Source organism: Apis cerana, linkage group LG4, assembly GCF_029169275.1.
Source record: "Apis cerana isolate GH-2021 linkage group LG4, AcerK_1.0, whole genome shotgun sequence".
Taxonomy (NCBI): domain Eukaryota; kingdom Metazoa; phylum Arthropoda; class Insecta; order Hymenoptera; family Apidae; genus Apis; species Apis cerana.
Window position 1 is genome coordinate 11,477,876 of NC_083855.1, and position 19,906 is coordinate 11,497,781.

Genomic DNA, 19,906 nt, shown 5'->3' on the forward strand with positions numbered 1-19,906 from the left:
CGACATTTATCGGTCAAACGTGCAATTACATAGTTTACTCGCCTATTGACTTTACATCGGATCCTTGGAGCGTGACGCGCATCGTAATTCGGAAACTTTTTTCCCAGACCGACGGAAAGAGTCTCGAGCAAATTTCGCCTTTCTCGTTTCGCTTATCAGCGTCGTGGAACGAAAGTTGCGCAACGAAAGAAACGGCTAAAAGCAGCATCGGCCTCGGAAAGCCTGTATACGTATATAGTCGGGGATTTAGGATCAAATGTAATTCATCATCGGTTCATTGGTTGGCGTGTAGGATTAAGTGAAAAAAAAAGAGGAAAAAAAAACTGAAATGGAACTTCATCACCCGTAAATCTATTTCATTTACGCGCAATCAATTTAAAGTTATTTCACGGGGACGGTAGAGGGCTAATGGAAAATTGGCAATTCGGTAATATTATCATGGCAAGCAATCAACTATATTACACATTACCGTTAATGCGTCCCCCCGGAGAAGGACGGTATCAATCGATTATTCGATGTAATCGCGCCGGAAGACGAGAAATTCGGTCGAAGACGGACGAACAAACGAGCGATCGACGATGACCGATATCGATATCAATCGATCGCGAATCATCGAAGCGCGATATGCAAAAGTGAAAGCATCGGAGATACGTCGGAGTGGCACGTTTCGAATCTCTCTCGGCTCAATGAGCGCGGTCGTCGGTCGGTGTTAGATACGTTTTCAGGAGAAATACCGGTTTCCGGTCAACGATTGGCCGGGCAGGAACACGGAACGGTCAGTGGATCGAGCAGAATCAGCTTAACTGCGCGTTGTTTCCCTTTGCCGGGCTATCCCTTCAATGGGATGTGGGTCAGGGAGCGGGAGCCTACGTTCGACCGATACGTGGCGCCACCACCGCTGTCGAGCCTCGAGAAATAGTACTAACTACTTACGTGCCGAGTCGAAGGTTTGCTAAGTGATGTGGGTCGCTACGTGGCCGGACTACGGCGAACGAAAGCCCTGCAATCCCGGTTCTCTCGTTTTATATATCGTTTCATATTCGAACCGGGCAACTTTCGTTACCATTTATCTTCTCCCTCTCCCTCTTTATCCTCTTCCCTCACCCTCCCTCTCTCTCTCTCTCTCTGGTTTTTCGCTCTCACGGCGATTGGATATTTATCACGGTTCAAAAGAAGGGGGGAGGGAGGAAGCAGTTTTGGAAAGCGTTACTTTGCAAAGAGCGCGTGGAAACGGCCGTCGAAGAAGAAGATGGCGATCGGGGTTTCTTTGACCGGACGGAGCGATCGAAAAGTTGGCCGATTCTCCAGCTTGGAGGAAAGGCGGGGAAAGGATGTATCTCGGTGTCCGTAGCAACGAAATTCCGCGTTGAACGATATTGGTCGGGCCGCGGTAAACTTGGGAACTGGATCCCCCGCGCTCCGATGAAAGAGAACCGATCTAAAACTGGTAACTACTTACGTTTCGGGCCAAAAGTTTCCCGTAAGTGATGTGGGCCGGCACGTGGTCAGGCTGGCTGGCCAAACTCGCCTGGAACCACCTTTCCGCCTCCGCGTACTGTTGCAGCCTCGACAGAGTTTCCCCCAGAAGATTGTAAACGCTCTGTAAAACAGGGTCGATCGTCAGACTCTCCCACCCCTCGTCGCATCCCTTCCTTTCCCCCTCCCTCTCGTTTTCCTCTCGCGTCTTCGCAACTCCCCGTAGAAAGAATCGCTCAGTCTTGCTTCCTCCAAAACGATATAAATCCCCCTGCATCGAAAAGAAAGATCGATCGCCACGACGAAAGAATTCGTACAATTCGAATTTTCCGTGACGGTAAATTAATCTCGCGCGAAATTCAAAATTTCCGTTTGTGCTGAAAAAACGAGAACTCTAAAGAGAAGAAGAAGAAGAAGAAAAAAATCAGTCCTTAACGAACGGCGCGTCGAAGGCGCGATTAATATCGAGGCGGTGTGCGATAAATTTGCGACGAGGGAAGTAATTGGTTCGAGAGAGAGAGAGAGAGAGAGAAGGATGGAATCAGTTTCGAGAAGTTTTCTGATTTTCAGGACCGACGGCTGCTGCTAATGGCCGACGGACTGGAGGACTGGAGGCACGGCTCTCATACACACACACACGCGGGTGTGTGAAACACGGGTCCACACTCGCATAGCAGAAACACGTAGCGGGAAGCTTTGAGGGGCTTTGGGCGCGTGAAGGATACGTATAGACGAGAACAAGATGGGAACACAAACGACTGGAAGCGTTACGGAACGACTAACACCGAAAAGCTTCTTTCCTGAGCTCGCGTCACCGAGTTGTAGGCTAAAACTTTTATGATTTCGTTCGTGTCGGGTCGGTGCGCGCGCGCGGCCTCGAATAAGCAAAGGGAAGAGGGAAAGAGAGAGAGAGAGAGAGTCTTTCTCTCGTCGGTGGTGGAAGACAAATGGCGAACGAAGGAGAGAGAGAGAGAAAGGGAACGAGGTCGAATATCCGACTAACTCGGATCGGAGGAGGACCCGATTGGAGCGTGATTCGATGGATCTCTGGTAGAAATACTACTCGGTATCCGATCGAGGCGGGGTGGTGGTAATCTGTATCAGGCCGGGCAAGAATCGCGCGATTCATAAGAATTCGATCAACGACGCTTCGTTCACATCCTCGGGATGATTTATCGTTCACGATCGGGGGCTCTCCACGAGGCCCCGGGCTCTTTCATTCGTCGCCTCACGGATCAAATTGAATCCGGTCGAATCGATTCGAAGCCGAATCGACTTTCATCGGGGTTCGGGTTGAAATTTTCCTCGCACTTAGCGTTACCCTCGAGTAAAAAGGGAGAGAGAGAGAGAGAATTCAGCCAAGTTCTCCACGATTGAAGGAGAGCGTTCACCTTAAAAGGTAACGCGACTCGGTTTTTTTCTTCTTTTTTTTAAAAATACTGCTCTCGGTCGGTGTGGATACGCGCATCGGGAGCCAAGTTTCTCGCCGTTTCGCTCGAGGAACTCGAGGATGGAAAGCGATTCGAGGCCAGGATCGGAGAAAGTGGCCTCCCATTCCTTCGAGATGGAACGCTCGCGTTGTTATTCGCTCGAACCAGTTTTCCTCTTCGCTTACGAAACCGCCTTATGAATCTTGCCTTTGCTGGGCCACGCCTAGACACGCGCGTGTCTCCTCTCTCTCGATTCCTTCAGTGAAATCGTAACGACGCCGGCGCCTGAATAATTTCGTCGTGGAAGCTGGAGCTATGTGACCGGTCGCCCCTTTAAAGTCGAAAACTTTAAAGAAGCCGACTGAAACCGCGGAAATTCGTACGCGAGTCGCTAATGTGCTCGAGAAAGGTAAATACGGGCGGCAAGATTGCGCGCCCTCGTGCAAAGTTTAAGCCCTTGTTGCGCAAAGAGAAAGACAAAGAGGGAGAGAGAGAGAGAGGAAAAGGTCTCGAAACTCCATTGTACGGAGTCATTATTCACTTGGACTACTTTTGGAGAGAGTATTACGCGACGCCGCTTTCAGCCGGGGGATACCCAAGTCCCCGCAAGACGCATGTTCTTTTGCATGCTCCACGTCATCGACGCCGGCCTCTCATCCTTCTCGCGAGATCGCTTCGTCTGGATCGAAATAATTTCTTTAATCGTGTTTGCCTTCTCTCTTTCTGTCTCGTACGTTCCTACGAATCCACGGTTTAATCGTTCTTAGTCAACGATATTTCCCTTTCCTTTTACTTCTTTTCTTCGCAATCGTGTGGGGCGTGTCGAGTAGCTGTTGCGCGGTTACGACGGCGGTGGAAAGGAGAAAAAAAAAAAAAGAAAAAGAAAAATCGATGGCACCGGTTTCCTCGGCGGTTTCCTCGGAAAAGCCGAGACTCTCGAGAACGCCACGCGCTTTTATTTGTACGCAAGAATATCCGGTTCGCAACGAGGGAACGCGCATTCAACGGCACGATTCCGTTGAAAATACGGGCTCGAGTTACGGACGTTGGTTGGAACAAAAAAGGGGGCGAGGAGAGAGAGAGAGAGAGAGGCGATGCGTCGTTCGATGTTCATTGTTCCCCTCGAGTGGGCTGTTTTCTTCGGGAAAAATTAGGGGAATGGCCGAGCTCGCGTAAAAATCTGCCTATTTTCCGGGGCCCGAGCCTTTTCCAGTTTACCAGCGTTTCACCAGACCCTTCGCTTTCTTCTCCCTTTCCTTTCTTTTTCCTTTCTTCTTCTTCTCCTTCTTCTTTCCTTTTTCATTAGCCAACCGAGCGATATCGAAAGGAAAGAGCGTTATAACGTCGCCCGCTCGTTGGATGAATAGTTAATCAAGCTCGGAACCCGATTAAGGCGCGGGGGCCGTCAACCGGCCAAATTAACAGAACATTTTCCTTGAAATTTTCAGATTCGTCGCCAAAGCCGAATTGTCGACTCCTCGCCCCGGAATAATTAATCAAGCGCGTTTCACTGCCTCGCCCCTCCAATCGAGAGGATCGAACACGGTCTCTCGCCTCCTCAGATATTTAGATCTTGGAAAATTCTCAATAATTTACGCGAATTCTTAAATCTTTTCGAAACGGATGAATCGGTAATCTCGCCCGGTCGCGACTAATTCTAATTTTAAAAGCGTTAATCCGACTAATATCCTCGATCCGTTCCCACCCCGTGAACTCTGATAACGTTACTTGGATAAAAGATGGACGTTCCATCGAAAAGAACGTTTTTGCCTCCGCCACATTCGTGGATGGATCATTTGTGTCTTGGCGTATCGAAACATCTCCGGCGAAAACTTCTCAACGGCTGGCAAAGGGAGACCTCGCCATTCCTCACCGAATATGCACTGCGAGCGCGGCTCGTTTGGAGAGAGGACTACTAAAAAAAAAAAAAAAAGAAAAAAAGGAAGAAGGAAAAAAAAGAGCGACAAAGGAGAGGAAATCCGACAACTGGGAGGAGGATTTTCCACTTCGGATACGTCACTCGCGCCGAGGGAGGGAGAGACGGGCAAAAATTTTCAAACGGTTCAAGTTAAGAATAAAGTTACTTCGGTAAGTTGCATGAATAATTCAAAGCGTTAACCGTAACGCTTTTGAGATTATATACGAATGAAACGGTTAATTATAAACTGCGAATAAATGTTACCTACACTTTAAATAAAATTATTACTTAAAGTATTCTTTCGTTCGAAATTTTAACCAATTAATTTTTCTCACGATTTCGCTCGGTCAAAAACTAATTATCCCTTACAAGATATAAAAATGACTAGTAAGAATACGAATTAAACAAAATTTCGATCGATTCTTCGATATACCGCGCACGGTCACTCTTCCACGATATGGGATATCAAAACTTTACTCCCTCGTCGACAGAGAATTTAAACGGACGTTGCGAAGCGAGTTGACGGCAAGGAATACGAGATCCATCGAAGAAAGGAGCGCCGTTTCGCGCGAATTACTCGAGCTTATCGATTGGCCGCGCTCGCCAGAGGTTGGACCGATGGCTCGTTCGATTCGCTCGATAATCACGCTCAAAGGTTTCCCTCGACCGAGATTCTCGTCGAAACGCGTGGAGGGCGCGAGCGCTTCCTCGTTGTCATTCGCCTTGGTCGCCTTCCTCGTTGTGGTGGCTCGAGAAAGGGAGGGGAGGAGGGACAAATAATTAGAAGTCGAGCGGGCCAATTAGGCGAGTCACCGTGTTCGCTCGAGTGTCGAAAGGAGGAAACGAGAGAGAAAGTGAAAGGGTGGCGTGACGCAAGGGAATCCAATCGGCCGGAATAATTGGGTTAAATTGGGGGCTCGCGTTTCGCCCGTTTCAAATCCTTTCAGCCCTTGCCCTTGATTTACGCCTGCTTTCCATTCCAACCTATCCTGCGGTCGAAAGATCGGATAGAAATTTGAACCCTCCCCCCGGGCTCATATCTGTGGCTCATATCGAGACTAAACGAGATCCATCGTTTTCCCATTTCCAACCAAAGATTCGATTCCATACTCCCGGTATTTATCCGCTTACTGTTTAAAAAAATGCGAATTTTCCATCGATGATCGGGATCGGGTGGAGGGAAAAACACGATCCTTCTCCCCATCGAGGAGAAAAACGACGGAGGAACGATTTCAATTAGCGGGTATATACGCGGGCTGAACGAAAATACAAAGGCAACGGGAGGGGAGGGAGAAGGGGCGTTGTGGCGATTTACAACGCAAACGGCAACTCGCATAAATATTCAGGCCGGGGCTTCAACGGATTAAGATATATTCCCGACACGTATGCGGGTAACGACGCGTGCATGCAGCCGGTCGAGCGCTGGGGTGAAATAATATTTTTTTTCGCTCCTTTCTTCCTTCCCCCTCAACCCTGTTTTCTCTGTCCGAATCGGGAGACACCGATTTCCGTTCCTCCCCCCCTCCACTTCGAGCTTTAATCCCGCGGCGGCGAGTTTTCCGCTCCAGTCGCTTTTCCGGCCGGTTTTGACAAAATCTACGATCGATCGATCTCGAATCGTTCCTCTATCTCGGCAAAGAGGATGGAGATGTATATATGGATAACGACACGCAGCAATATCTTATGAATTTAATACTTTAATGATAATTTGTTCGTAATGAGGTGTAATGAAATGGTTGGTGAAATCGCGATTCCGGGCGGGACGCGGCCCAGGTGCGATGCTAAGCGCGATATATTATATATATTTTTCATCGGCGCGAAAGTTTTTGTTTCGGGGGTAAAAACGGGGGGGACACGGAAACCGCGACGTTTTCGAAATTGCTGCTCGGACACTTGGATAAAAATTCGCCCGTCGGGACTGGGCCGAACACGGCCGGCGATTAATCGGGGCGGCCGATATTTTTTTGTCGCCCGCCCTCAAAGAAACGTACGGTCTGGCGTTGTCATAGAAAGACGATTCCCTTCCTGCCCGCTAATGACGCCCGTTTTTCTCCCATCGTCGGCTCTCGATCGATTTAATCGCGGACAGCGTTTCCCTCCTCCCGCTAATCGCCTCAATTTCCTCCAAGAGTTCATAACAAAGAACTCTCCCCGCTTCGATTACACGGCCGACCCCCCCTCTCTATCTCTCTTCGTCTTTTAAAACGATCGTTACCCCCCTCCCCCGAAATATGTTTAATATCCCCTGCAAATAACTTCTCCCCTCCGTTCAATCATCGAGTATCCTCAATCATCGTTAAACTCTCCTCCCTCCAAATTTCTTTCTCTTTCCCTTTTTTCGAATCCGCGCCACGGCTTCCACCGCTGGAAATTGAAATGGGAGATGATTGAACGCGTTCCTCGCGAGTATCTTCGGAAGCATCGAGTCGGAATGGATTTTCTCGAGGCGTTTTATCGAGGCGAAAAGCCGACGAGAACGCGGTCCGGCGGGCGACCGCGGCCGCGTATGGTAATTTGCGAATTAATTCCGCACCGGAGTTGCATTAAATTCGCGTTAGCCGAGGCACGCGAGCGCGCTCGCGTGGTTGCACACGCTCGACTAGAGTAAACAATATTCGCGGAAAGGGAAAATTGATCAAACCTCCTCTCTCTCTCTCTCTTCTCCTCTGCCACAGCTGGGTAAACCCAGCGGGGGAAACTTTCGAAAATTATTTCGAATTCGTCGGCTTGTATTAAATTTACATTAGATAAATACGCGGCGGTCAGACCCGAACGTTCGCGCCATTGCTCGAAAACGGTCCGACCTGGCCGAGGAAAAGAGGAGGAGAGAGCGATTCGAAACTTACCAATCGTTTTTTTAACAAACGAGAGAAAATATACACTCTCCTCCGATATTTCGCATTATCCCTATAATCGAGAACGGCCGGATCCCCCTTCTCGGATTGCGATCGATCGAAACGAACAATCAGACGACTGATTAGGAGAGCGCGTAGAGAATGGATTAATTTCTGTCTGCAATCCGATTGACGTGGCGGAGGAGGTGGACGGCGGACGGGGGGAGGCGGATCGTGCTTTAATTCCAGCCGCATTACTCGTTTCGTATTATGGTCGCGTAATATCGAATCGCGGAGGATCTCCCCGAGGGACAAATGGAAATTCGTTGTCTCGCTCGGTGCGTATTTTACGATTCACACGGGTGTCCCCGTGCCACCGTATCCACCAATTGTTTAAATTACTATTGTACCGCGCCAGAGGATGCGCGGAGAGGAGAGATCATCGATCGAGTCAACGATAGAATGGAAAAGGAGGGGTAGAAATCGCATGGAAAGAGAAAAAAGAGAAAGAAGGAAAAAACTCGAACCGATCAAACCGGTTACATAACATATTCTTGGAGGAAGAATTAGCAGGGAGGGGGAAAAGTTGGGCGCAGAGGAGAAAAAAAAGTGGAAGGGATCGAGGACTAACTGCGGAAATAAGTTGATATCAGGGGGCCGTAATGTCGAGGCGAGAGAGAAGCGCGCAGAGTGAAGCGCGCCTGGAGGAGGAGAAGAAGAAGGAGAGAAGGACGCGAGAGCAAACTCGATAACTAATACCGCCACGTTTGTCGAAGTTTTATTTCGGAGTCAGCTCGAATTTTTATTAAAGTGGAAGTATTTACGGCCACGAGTTGGTAAAAGGGAGAGAGAGAGAGGGGAAAAAAGAGGGAAGATAACGAGGCCGGGGCAATAGAATGTTTATTGCGTCTAGTTTCGCGTTGTAAAGCTAACGGATGAAAAAAGAAAGAGCGGACGGGAAAAAACAACGAGACCCGGCCAGTAGTTAAAAAGTTCCGTCCCGGCTAAAAGGATCTTTGCGTCTTGGATGGAACTTTCTTCTTCGTCGCTGCACTTAACCGCTCGTTAAATTATGTCGAATCGGAGGGTCGAAATGGACGGTTGATTCGTCTCTAAAATGATTCCCCTTGAATCAGATCCGATTATCGATCGATAATTCGGTAATTTCACTTGTAGTTATAATTATTGGTCGAATCTCGCGCTTCGCCGTCACGCGATCGTCACGGATCTAGAATAAGAGGCGAGCATCGAGGCGAAATTCGAGAAAATTCGATTATATTTGCGAGCACTCGTCCAAATAGCCGGCCGTTCGATTAATCTCTCGTTGATTGTCTTTCATTTGATCTGCTTTCGAAATTCCATAGCCCGTGCTGTGCTTTCGCCGACTATTTTCCTTCTTTCCTTCTTTTTTCGTTTATCTCCGGGATTGAAAAACGGCGTTTCCTCTTGTCCCCAAATTATACCCCAAAATATACGTGGTAGCGGCCGCGCGAGAAACGGGCGAAACTTTTTTGGAAACCGTTCCCACCGGGAATCCACTTAAAAAATTCTCGGGGAAGGATCTCGATTAGGCGGGGAATACGTACAGGGGGTACGCTATCTGCAGCGGGCAGAGGATTTTTTCCAACCCGTTTATCCTACCGTTATCCGATTCAACGGGACGTTTTAATCAGACTCGAAAATTAACGCAACCAAAGTAATTATCAGTTCTGCTCGTAAATCATTCTCGGATAGCGAGAGTCGAGCAGAGAGAGAAAGAGAAGAAAGACACTCTCAGGAATTAGATCCCGAGAAGAGAATCTGCGGTGTGTTCCTTCTCGGATTCGGAAGGGCCTCGCTTCGCTTTACTTCGCTTTACTCCGATCGATCGTCGGGGATCGAAGGATCGAAAGATTGCCGCCTTCTTTCGAAAAGGAGAAGTGCGATCCCACCATCGAGGAATCACGGATAATCGTGCCGTTCGTGCGCTCGATAGAGGACAAGGGCGCGGGTGGGGGGAGGACGCTACTCTCCTTACCGTATTATTCCAAAGTTTCGCCCGATTTTCCACGCCAACGGGCGGCCAATCTCTGGACTCTGCTGGGGAAACCCGGGGAGGTCATCGCGATAAAACATCGGGAAACTGGCGAAACTCCGCTGTAATCTTGCCGGTGATGTTTTACCCTCCGCACACCTATACGCTTTCTCGGCCTTTCGTCGGTGCGAGGCGGCCACCCCTCCCCTCCCTCTCTCTTTGCCTTTGTGTACGTGCACGATTCCCTCCTCTCCTTTTGTCTCCCAACGTGCCCGCCCTCTCTGCGGCTTTCTATATACGAGGGAGGGAGGGAGGGTATGCGCGCCCCTCCACGTGGACGACGTCGTAAAGTCCTGAGAGATATCGCACCACCGATTAGACCCTCGTTTCGGGAACTAAATTTCTCCGAGTCCCGAGCAACCTTTGCCCTCGCCACTCCTTCCTTCCTTCCTTCCTTCCTCGCCTATTCCCCGCACGTCTATTTTCGCACGATCCTCTCCACCCAATCGAGGCCACTCTCTTTCTTTCTTTCTTTCTTTCTTTCTTTCTTCCCTTCTTTCTTCCTCCTTTCCTCTTCGAACAGACTTTTATCTCTTGACGAGAAATCGATAAACGAATGGTCGCTCGAGTAACCTCTCTCCCCGATGGAATATACGTAAATGAACAGGAATTCGTCGAGACTTTCTTGCCTCCATTTTTTCGCCATCTCTTCTAAGCTGTTCTAATCGAAAACTGAAGCCGAGTGTCGCGAAATTTGGACGAAAAAAATGGGCGAGGAAAGGAAGAAGAGACGAGAGGTATCGAGTTTTAAACGTTTCGAACTCGTTTCGATAATCCGGACGCACAAAGGAAGGTGGTGAATTCGATACGAGACCTCCTCCCCCTCCGATATCATCCGTTTGATTTTGCAAACAACGCTTTCGTTTCGTTCCCCTCTCCTCCCCTCTCTCAGATTTTTCTCCACCGCGGCCGCAGGAACGCCTGGCCGCCGGAGTATTCTTAAATATCGCGATACTTTGAACATCGTTTCTCCCTCCCCCTCCCCGTGAAATTAAATTTCCTCCGCTTGCTCCGGGATGATTTTTATCTCCCTCTCGTTGGTTCAATTGCACGGGAAGGAAATTGAATCGCTCGGAATTGTTTTCAGTTTGAAGGCCGTGGGATGGAAGAAGGAGAAAGGACGGGAGAAGGGACGAGGGAGGAACGAAAGGGAACGAAATTATAGTTTTATGGGGCCGGGAAAATATCCTACGGGGAACCGAGGCCGATTATTTTTACGTCGTTTCGACGGGTAAACTAATCCGCAAAACGATAGCCCGACAATCTTTCTCTCCTCTTCTCACCCTTCGTAGACGCTCGATTCAAACCTGTGAATTTTTTCCACCGAGAGGAAAGAATTCTACTCGGTGTAACTTCTCGCAAGTTGGACGTTCGTCTTCCCTCGATCGAATTAGCAGGGCTAGTCTTGACACGCACAGACGCTGATCGAGAGCGGAAAATACGAGAAGCTCTTTTTCCCCGAGTGAATCTTCCGACCTATCCATCTCTCCTATGCGAATAATTCCACGAACGTAAAGTTGCACGAGCTTCCTCGATCGACCAAACCTCCAACTTTTATTAAACATAAACTCTCGCTCTTCTGCAGGAACAAAAGCCAGCCGGATCCTTTCTGCCTTCTGATAAGGATTCGAGGCTGCCCATTTAAACGAGGGTCGTACTGCTCCCCTCCTGGGTTTCATCCCACGTGAATTTGGTCCGTGGAGAAGAACAAGTCCGCGGATGAAAGAGAGGAGCGGCCGTAATAAGCGTCTTGAAGAAGGGAAGGAAGGAAGGAAGGAAGGAAGGAAGGAAGGCATTGACCCCCGCTACGAGGATTTCATTACTTAAAAAGAGTCGGGCTTGGCGCGAGCGATTCGCGCTCGCGAAACGGCCATGGAACCGCGGCGAGTAATCAAGGAGAGAAGATGAAACGAGCGCGGCGGCACCAACGAGCAGCTTCGAGGCTCGGGCACTCTTTGAATGTCGCGCACGCTCTCAAAAGTTTCCCTTCCTTCTGCTGTTTCCGGACCCGTCGTCTATCACGACCGACTTTCCAGAGAAACTCGAAACGAGCCAACGAGCCATCGCGCCTATCGCGAGCGGCCGAACAAAGGCAGCGTGGCCGCGTAAAAGAGGAAAAGTGTTTTAATTCGAGCGAGTGGCCGCGAAACCCGCTCGTCCCCCCTCCCGATCGCGAGATCTGGCGCGCGAAACCAACGGGTGAGTGAAGGAGGGAGGGGGTCAGAAGGAGAAAGGAAAAAATGCGGCTGAGGGACGGCACAATGGACGGTTCTTCTGGAAGATTAAAGTGCGCTGCTACGTGGAGAGAGAGAGAGAGAGAGAGCTATTGGGGGAATGGTTGGCGTTAAAATTAAAATGACAGAAAACGGGGGTACGGTCCACCTCGGCGTAGCTCGACTCGACTCGAGGCGACTGGAAATGGGCCGTGTAATTTAAAAGCAGCTGCTCGAAATTGACTTTTTGAAGAAGAAGAGGAAGAAGAAGATGGTTAGAACGTTGTCGATAAAACGTCGTTCTTGCGAAAACTATTTTTTTACAGGGTAGAGAGAGACAGAGAAAAAGAGGGAAAAATTTTTGTTCAAAAAATATTCGCTATTTTATGCTCCAAGATCTGGCTTCAACATTGTTTAATTTACCAACCGACTCCCTGCAAATTCGTACGCACGTTTACGGCTTTATATAGGTATTCGAAATTTGACGCGGACACGTGTAAACACGTGTTTGAGAGCGCGTTCGAATCGTTTCCCCCGAAATCGTTTCTCGCGTTACATTCGTTTCATATTTTCGCCAGGCGAATCGGAAGCGGCGTGACGCGTTTTTATCACTCGGGGCTCGATTGCACCTCTCTCCTCGTTAATTACCGGCGCATCGATTATTCGTATACAGAGTTTCTCCCTTGCACCGTGAAAAACGAAACGATAATCGCGATATTTTTCCACCCTCCCCTCCTCCCTCCTCCCTGCGTGCAACAACGTTTCGTATGAAAATTCGCGAGCACGCGATGAAATTCGTCGTCTCTGGAACTCGCGGTGGAACTCGAATTCGCGGATGTTCGATGATCCGGCGAACATCCATTTGTGCCGGATTGTTAAATCGTTTTTTTTCGACGGTTGAAATCGCGTCGAAATTTTTGTGAAACGGAACCCCCGTTATCATTTCCATTCGCCCGAGGGAGGGGAGACGAGAAGTGCTCTCCCAGAGTTTCACGCTTCGCTTCGATAACGGGGGAGGAGAAAAAAAAAAAAAGAAAAAAAAATATCAAGATCGACTCTTCTCATCGATCGTTAATCCGGCACGATTTAATCAACCCCGGTTAGAAATTTCATCGGCGCGTTTCCCTTATTTCGTTTTTCCCCCTTCGAGTAAGTACTCTTCTGGATCTGGTTTCGGTTTATAAAGCTGTGAATCTAGCGAAGAACCGCCTCCAGGGAACGGGAAACTCCATCAGGCTGGAGGGAGAGGGAGGGGGAGGAAAAAAAGAAGGACGTCGGAATGGAACATTATCGACTCTATTATAGCACCGGTACGAATACTCCCTGGCTCCGGTCTCGCTCCCCAGGGTAACCCTCCAAGTGTTCGAAACGCGAGCACCACGAACGTGACGTTCGATTTCACCATTTCGGAGTCTGGCCCGACCTCTCAAAGACGTTCCACACCATCTCGTCTCGCGAGAGTGGGAGAGAAAAGGAAAAGAGAGAAAAAAGAAGAAAGGAATAACCTTTTGATTTTTCTCCTCCTCTAACGCACGTACAAACGTTTGCACTCTCTAATGATCTGCTATGATCGCGCCCTCCGATCCGATCCAGCTTCCGTCGATTCCCGATCACGCGTCGAAAGCGAAAAAGTGAATCTGAGATTCGAGGCGAGTCGAGGAGGAGGAGGAGGAAAGAGAATTTTCGGGGAGGAATCTACGCGAGGGATAACGGAGGGCCAAGTGAAAGACGATGGCGTGGCCGACGTGAAAATATCGAAAGGAGGCGACACGGGGGGATGGAATTGAGAGGGGGAGAAGTTAGCTACGTCGACGAAACGAGGTACACAGGGATGAACGGGAATGAAGATTGAAGGGTAGGAAGACGGCCGTAGGAAGGAAGACGGTGTACGAAGAAGGGTGGCCAGGGGAGATGGAAAATGGAAGGGGTCGCGAAATTACCTGGAGCGGCATTGTGTGTCGGGCCGGAGGGTTGCAAGCACCTAATTAGCCACTCAAACAGCGTGGCACAAAGCGACCCTCTGTTATTAAAACGACATATAAAACGAGACGGCCTCTTCTTTTTTTCGGACAAAAGGAGCAGTCGATGGGGAGGGAGGGGGATAGGAGGGAGACTCGAACGCATCTTCGATCGATCGTACGCTGGAAATATACTCGAAAATAATCCGGAGAAATCTCGAAATGATCGAATTATCTATCGGGACGGAAATATAGTTGAACGTAGGTTCGCGTTATTGCCGATATTGAGTTAACGATGTTGCGAAATATTCCGTATGAAAAACGGATTAAAGAAGAAAAGAAAGAAGGAAAGATTCGAAATCGACTTGATTCCGCGTACGCTTCAATTCGGTCTCAATGGAATAAGAGTCTGCATTATCTTTAATTAACTGTCTGAATGATCAATCGACCGCGATATACATGACTCTGAACTACGTCGTTATCTCGTGCGATATATCCTTGTTCGAAGTATGATTACATTCGATTATTACTTCAACGTTTCTAATACTTTAGTCTTCTTATAAAAAGCAAAAAAAAAAAAAAAAACGAAAAGTAAGAAAAATAATCGATAAACAATCCCGGTGAAAAATTTCTCTTTAAGCCTCTTTAAGCCCGAAGCGATTAATCGCAATTTTCGAGTTATTTGTAGATCCCTTTTTTTTCACGGAGTTTGATCAAAGTTTCCGGCATCCGAGTGTAACGTGGAATTTTCGAGGGAGGCGGCGACGGCCGAGGGGGAAAATAGGCGAAGACGGACAACCGATAATGATTCTCACTTCGGTTTTTATTGAACGATCAAGAAAAGGGGGACGATCAAGAGAGAGAAACGGCGAGGGTGGTCGCCGTTGATTAACGAAATCGAGGCGTGTCACGCACCGTTCCGTGCCTCGCGGGATATCGGGCTACACGCTGCGAGGGTAAATGAAAAAGGGGTGAAACTTTCCGGTTATTAATTTCTCTCTCTCTCTCTCTCTCTCTCCGGATAAAGTTTTCCGGAAACTTGGTCGAGTATTCGGGGCGAATCGAAAGCTTTTTGCTCCTAATTATTGATAACGTTATCGCGCGAACGAAACGGCACTTCCAAACGAAATTCCCCGTCAATTTCACTTACGCATCGCAAAGAATCGAGGACGAGATCGGCTCGAACGAAGATAAACGAATTAATTATTCGATATTGTATCAGAATAGAGATAAAATAGATCCAAAGATCGTTTTCGATGCGCCATTGCTCGAATTCTTCCTTCCCCCTCGTCGATTTTACGTCGATTTCGCTCGAAATCCGGATATGGTATTCGAATCTCTTTACCAGCGCACGTACGAAGGATCGCTACATTGAACGCCATTCGATCGACGCGAAGATCGCAGATTTTTGCTACACTCGAATACTTTCTTTCCTCTCCCTCGTCGACTTTACATCGATTCCGTTGGAAAATCCACTCGAGGGGATCTCCTCTCCCCCCTTGGGCGCACGTAGAGACCCAGCTGCGACGCTAATTGAACACCGATTCGATCGATGCTTGATAAACTCGGCGAGAGATAATACCGTTCGCTCTAATGTTGGAGGGTGGATGCAGAGAGCATCGGCGACGAGCGACGAGGCCGGGTTTCGTGACGTTTATTATCCGATGGGACGAGGGCGGGGATGGAGGGAGGTGGCGAAATGAAATGAAAGAAAATCTCGCGAGGTGGTGGTGGAGGACGACGACTACGGGCTGCGCATAGCGGGGCCCCGTCTCTGTGCATCGTCGCGAATTCTTTGCGATCCCCGAGAAGCGAGGCGCATAATTACGAGTGCACGAGCGCATAATAGATAGCGGAGCAGCCGTTCGTCGAGGGTCGGGTCTCTCTCTTTTCTGTTTCTGGTTCCAGAAACCGCGCTCGATAGTTGCTGTCTGCCGCGAGAGCCACCCACTCCATTGTCTCATTATCACGATCCCCGATTGTCGTCGACGTTTGTCGACGTCCGTCCAAAAGGATGAGCCCACCCTCTTCTGATTCTCGGCCGCGAAAACACTAGATCCGATTCCGTAACGACTCCGCAACCATCTCGCCTCCCTTTTCTTTGTCTTCTTCTTCTTCTTCTTCTTCTTCTTCTTCTTGCCTCTCGACCCTCGTTCCTCCATTCTCATTCTTCGACGATTCGATTATGGTGGACGAGGGTGGCGAACGAGGTTAAATTACCAGCTCGATAACTCGAGGAACGCTCGAAATTTTTGACGTTCATTAGAGGTAGTTTTTCCCACCGTGTTTCGGATACTCGGAATGTTAAATATATTCCAACTTTTCCGCGAGCCGGTTGAAATAAGACGATAAATCCAGCGGCGACGACTAAATAGCGATGAATTAAAGCTCTGGCTAATCGCGAACGAATAACGCTGATAAATTAAATCGCGGCGATGAGTTATGGGGGAGCAGCCGGCGTTTAAATCGTCGCCAACCGCGCGCTCCACGTGACGCGTTGCTATCCCTTTCGTGGAGGAAAGGTAAATTTCACCGGTCGCCTCCTTCGAGTCGCGTTCCTCGTCCAGGCCGAGATCGCTACGGATTTAATAGGTCGCGTGATCGTATCACAGTGGTTAACACGTGTAACGAGCTCGGCGCATGAACCTCGCGTGAACCTCGAATATAAAAAAGCGCTCGATTTTCCTTTCGACGCTCTTTCTCCTTCCCCCTCAGCGTATCTGTCGATAAGTCGTATCTGTTGAAACGAGTAACGCCCTCCCGATCATTTGTCGCCAATTCAATTTTTAACCGTCCCGCCAGCGTTACAATAGATTCCCGACTCCTTCCCACTCTCCACTCGACCGAGAATGGTCGATGATTCTCGCCGCTCGAGCCCGATAAGATAATCTCTCGAAACTGGCTCGTTTCGAGCTTTCTCCAACCATTGGAAAATTATTGAAGCTGGGAATCGGGATAAAGGGAGCCGGCTCGATACGATTAACCCCGAACCACGTAGGATAGGACGTTCGCAACAAGCCCGAAAGGGTCGAGAAAGTTTTTCCCGGAAGCGGCCTGCTGGTATAATAACTCGAGCGGGGGGAGAGAGCGGAAAAAGTGGACGCGTAAGCCGCCGATATCGGGCGGCCAATTTAAAGTTACGATTCGTGGGTATCTCGCCGGCCGAACGACCGTGAATCCTCGACCTCGACGACGTTATCGCACGGTCCAAGCTCTCCCCCTTTCGCGATGCTCCCTTCTCTCGCGCGACGACAGAATACCCAAGATTTCCAAGTCTTTCTTACCTTCGCCGATTCTTCCTCTCTCTCTCTCTCTCCCTTCCCTCCATCTCTGTAATTCCGTACAACTCGATTACGAATATATCGCCGTGTTATTCGCCGTGTTCGAAGCGGATCCCGGAAAATTCCGCAACGATTCTCGGATATCCCTCGGATCGAATGAATCACCGAGGAGAGGATTCTTCGTCGCAATTCGAAGAAAATTCGGGCGAATGGGACTCGACTTGGTTCCTCGAGCGAGCGGAGCAGCGTTAGGGGAGGGGGATGCAAAAAGGTCGGAGGAATTTCAATTTTCCCCGATATCAAATATTTCGGATTCCCCGAGGATCGGCGAGAGAAGGGTTTTAATCAATTAGACGGATCAACTCTAGGCGGGAGAGAGAAAAGTTTCGGCGGATTTTGACGATCGGGCGAGGGGGACGGCAGGATGGACGATGGGTAATGTAGCGTGCACGCGATAAACCTAGCCCCCTAAATGAATAATGAAAAGGGCCTCGCGTTTCTTCAAAATTCCGAATCTCTGCCCCGGATAAATTATCAAGCTTGAGCTTCGATCTCACTCAGAATTTTGCGGAATTCTCGAAACGGTGGAAATCACGCGCGGGAAACACAGAAATATTGGCGAATTGAACGAAAACTAATCCCTCGACCTTTCTCCCCCGTCTTTTCTCCCCCTGTTTCCAGTTTTCTTTTTTTTTTTTTTTTTTGCGTTCACTATGGATGAAATTTCGTTACGATCGAAAGCCGCTTTTCTCGTTAGGTTATCGCTCGAATCGAAACGGCTGGAATTATCGCCGATGATTCCGGATAAAATGGAGAGCGTGTGTACTCGTCGAGGCGAATTTTCCACGCGGAAGAAATCCGATTCTACTCTAACGATTTTCAAGAGGTTACCGTTTAGAATCCGTTAAACATCCGTAATCCCGGAATCGGTCGAAGGGCAGGAAATTTTTCCACGTGGAAATCGGGGGAGGGAGTGCGAGGGGATATTTACGAGGGAATTCTTTCCAGCATCGCCGAGGTCGCGTCGTCGCCGCCGCTTTAACGAGGGCGAAACGCATCGAGAAACTCGAGGGAATTTTTGCCGAACGGAAACACGCGCCGAAAGGTTCCAGGTTCGCGGTTTCTTGGCCGACATTTCTCGCGCGAGGGACGGGGATGGCGAAAGGTGAAGAATACTTTTCGTATAAATTGTCGCGCAGGAATTGCAGGACGACAAAGCGGTGAACAAAACGCGAACGCGACGCCACGCAGAGAGCGCGGTGGCTGGTGTGTTATGCACGGTCGGGTGGGGGCGGAGGATCTCGTAAAAATGCAAAACTCCTCTCCCCTCCCCGAAAGCCGAAGTCGGAAGCGCGAAGCGGCAGTCGTTCCGGTCGCTCGTTGTTGTCGCGCCATCGTCCAAAAAAGTTGGACGCGTCGAGTTTCCACTCGGATAAAATGGCCAATCGCTCGAGGATATGGTCGTTCGACGGGAAAGGGGGAGGAAAGTTTCGTAATCGCGAAAAGGGGTATTGCGGGGCGACAGGACGAGCATCGTTGATCGAGCGTCGTCGCTCGTGGAATAACCTTAGAAAGCAATTAAGAGCTGTGACGGAGCAGCGACCGGTGTGGAAAGGTCGGGAGAATCACTTTTGGATTGATCGCGTGCTAACCTCGTACGAGGCTTGAAAGGGTTGCTCGTAGCTAGAGACTACGTAGTAAAGGGCATTAAGATATGGAATAATTCTGTAATTTACCGTGACATAAATCAACGCGGTTTCTCTTCTTCCTCCCCTCGTTTCTCCAAACTCTCCAAACTGTGGATACGGTAGTACGCGTTGGATTTATCGATCAGACCGACGGAGGAAGAATTATATATATATACATATATATATACTACAAACTTCCCATTTCGTAGGTGTTCAACGCACCCAAGTCGCTTTGCAGCTCGATGCAAATTCATCGCGTATTAACGGTTCGTTCGTACGCTGGACCACGGAGAATTGAAACCTAACTCCCTATTTATATAAACGTAATATAACTTCGTTTCACGGCCTCGCGGTGTATATTATTTTCGATATACCGTTTCTCGGCAGCGTTTTCCCCGACGGGGGAAAATACGTGTTCGAAGAAACGTCGGCGGCGAGGTTTTCGCGCGGAAATACGCAGGAGATTAAATGAAAATTGAAAGAGTTAAACGCGACGCCGTTCTTTCCTCCAGCGTTTAAAAAGAGAAAAAAGCAAAGGAAAGGAAAAAAAAAAAAAGAAAGGAGGAGGGATACGCGAGGAAATGGATGGTTGAAATGCGAGAGGGCGAGCGAGAGGGAAGGAGGGGAGGATTACGACGAGCTTAAAATTTTTAATTTTGGTTTACGACGCGACTGAAAATCATATTTGCGCGACGCTTCCTCCTTCCGTTTCCCTGCTGTTGATGCAAAACAACGCCGACACCGACTGCAGCGTCCGCAGAACCTGCTGCTCCTCTCCATCCGCGCCCATTTTTTCCCTCCCTCTCTTCTCTCCCATACGCGTCGATGAAACGTTAATTACTTTGCCGCTTTTGAATTCGTCTTGTTCCGAAAAACGCGGACCGGCGACAACGCGCGGTTCGTGGAATCCGCGCTACTTTTGCACGCGCGATCGATACTCGACGAATTTAATTAGCCACCACCGATGTATCCTCGCGTGTTTCCACCCAACAACGGGTAAATTACGAAAATTGCAATTCATACGTGCAAACATA

General features: G+C 49.1%; 2 protein-coding genes across 5 annotated transcripts in view; one reads left to right on the forward strand and one right to left on the reverse strand.

The window, feature by feature from the left end:
- Positions 1 to 5,120, forward strand: part of LOC133666047 (uncharacterized) — a 28,394-nt gene extending 23,274 nt beyond the window's left edge. Inside the window, exon 2 of the mRNA XM_062074271.1 lies at positions 2,047 to 5,120. The gene's annotated coding sequence lies outside the window, so the exon portion shown is untranslated. The remainder of the gene's footprint in view (positions 1 to 2,046) is intronic.
- LOC108002168 (protein O-mannosyl-transferase TMTC2) overlaps positions 1 to 19,906 on the reverse strand; it is a 124,149-nt gene that overhangs the window by 1,888 nt on the left and 102,355 nt on the right. For 3 of the 4 annotated variants that reach the window (XM_062074237.1, XM_062074234.1, XM_062074235.1), the window contains exon 8: positions 1,460 to 1,600. The exons of the other annotated variant lie outside the window; for it this stretch is intronic. In XM_062074237.1, the coding sequence (XP_061930221.1) occupies positions 1,460 to 1,600 (141 nt within the window). The remainder of the gene's footprint in view (positions 1 to 1,459; positions 1,601 to 19,906) is intronic. 4 annotated transcript variants of the gene reach the window in all.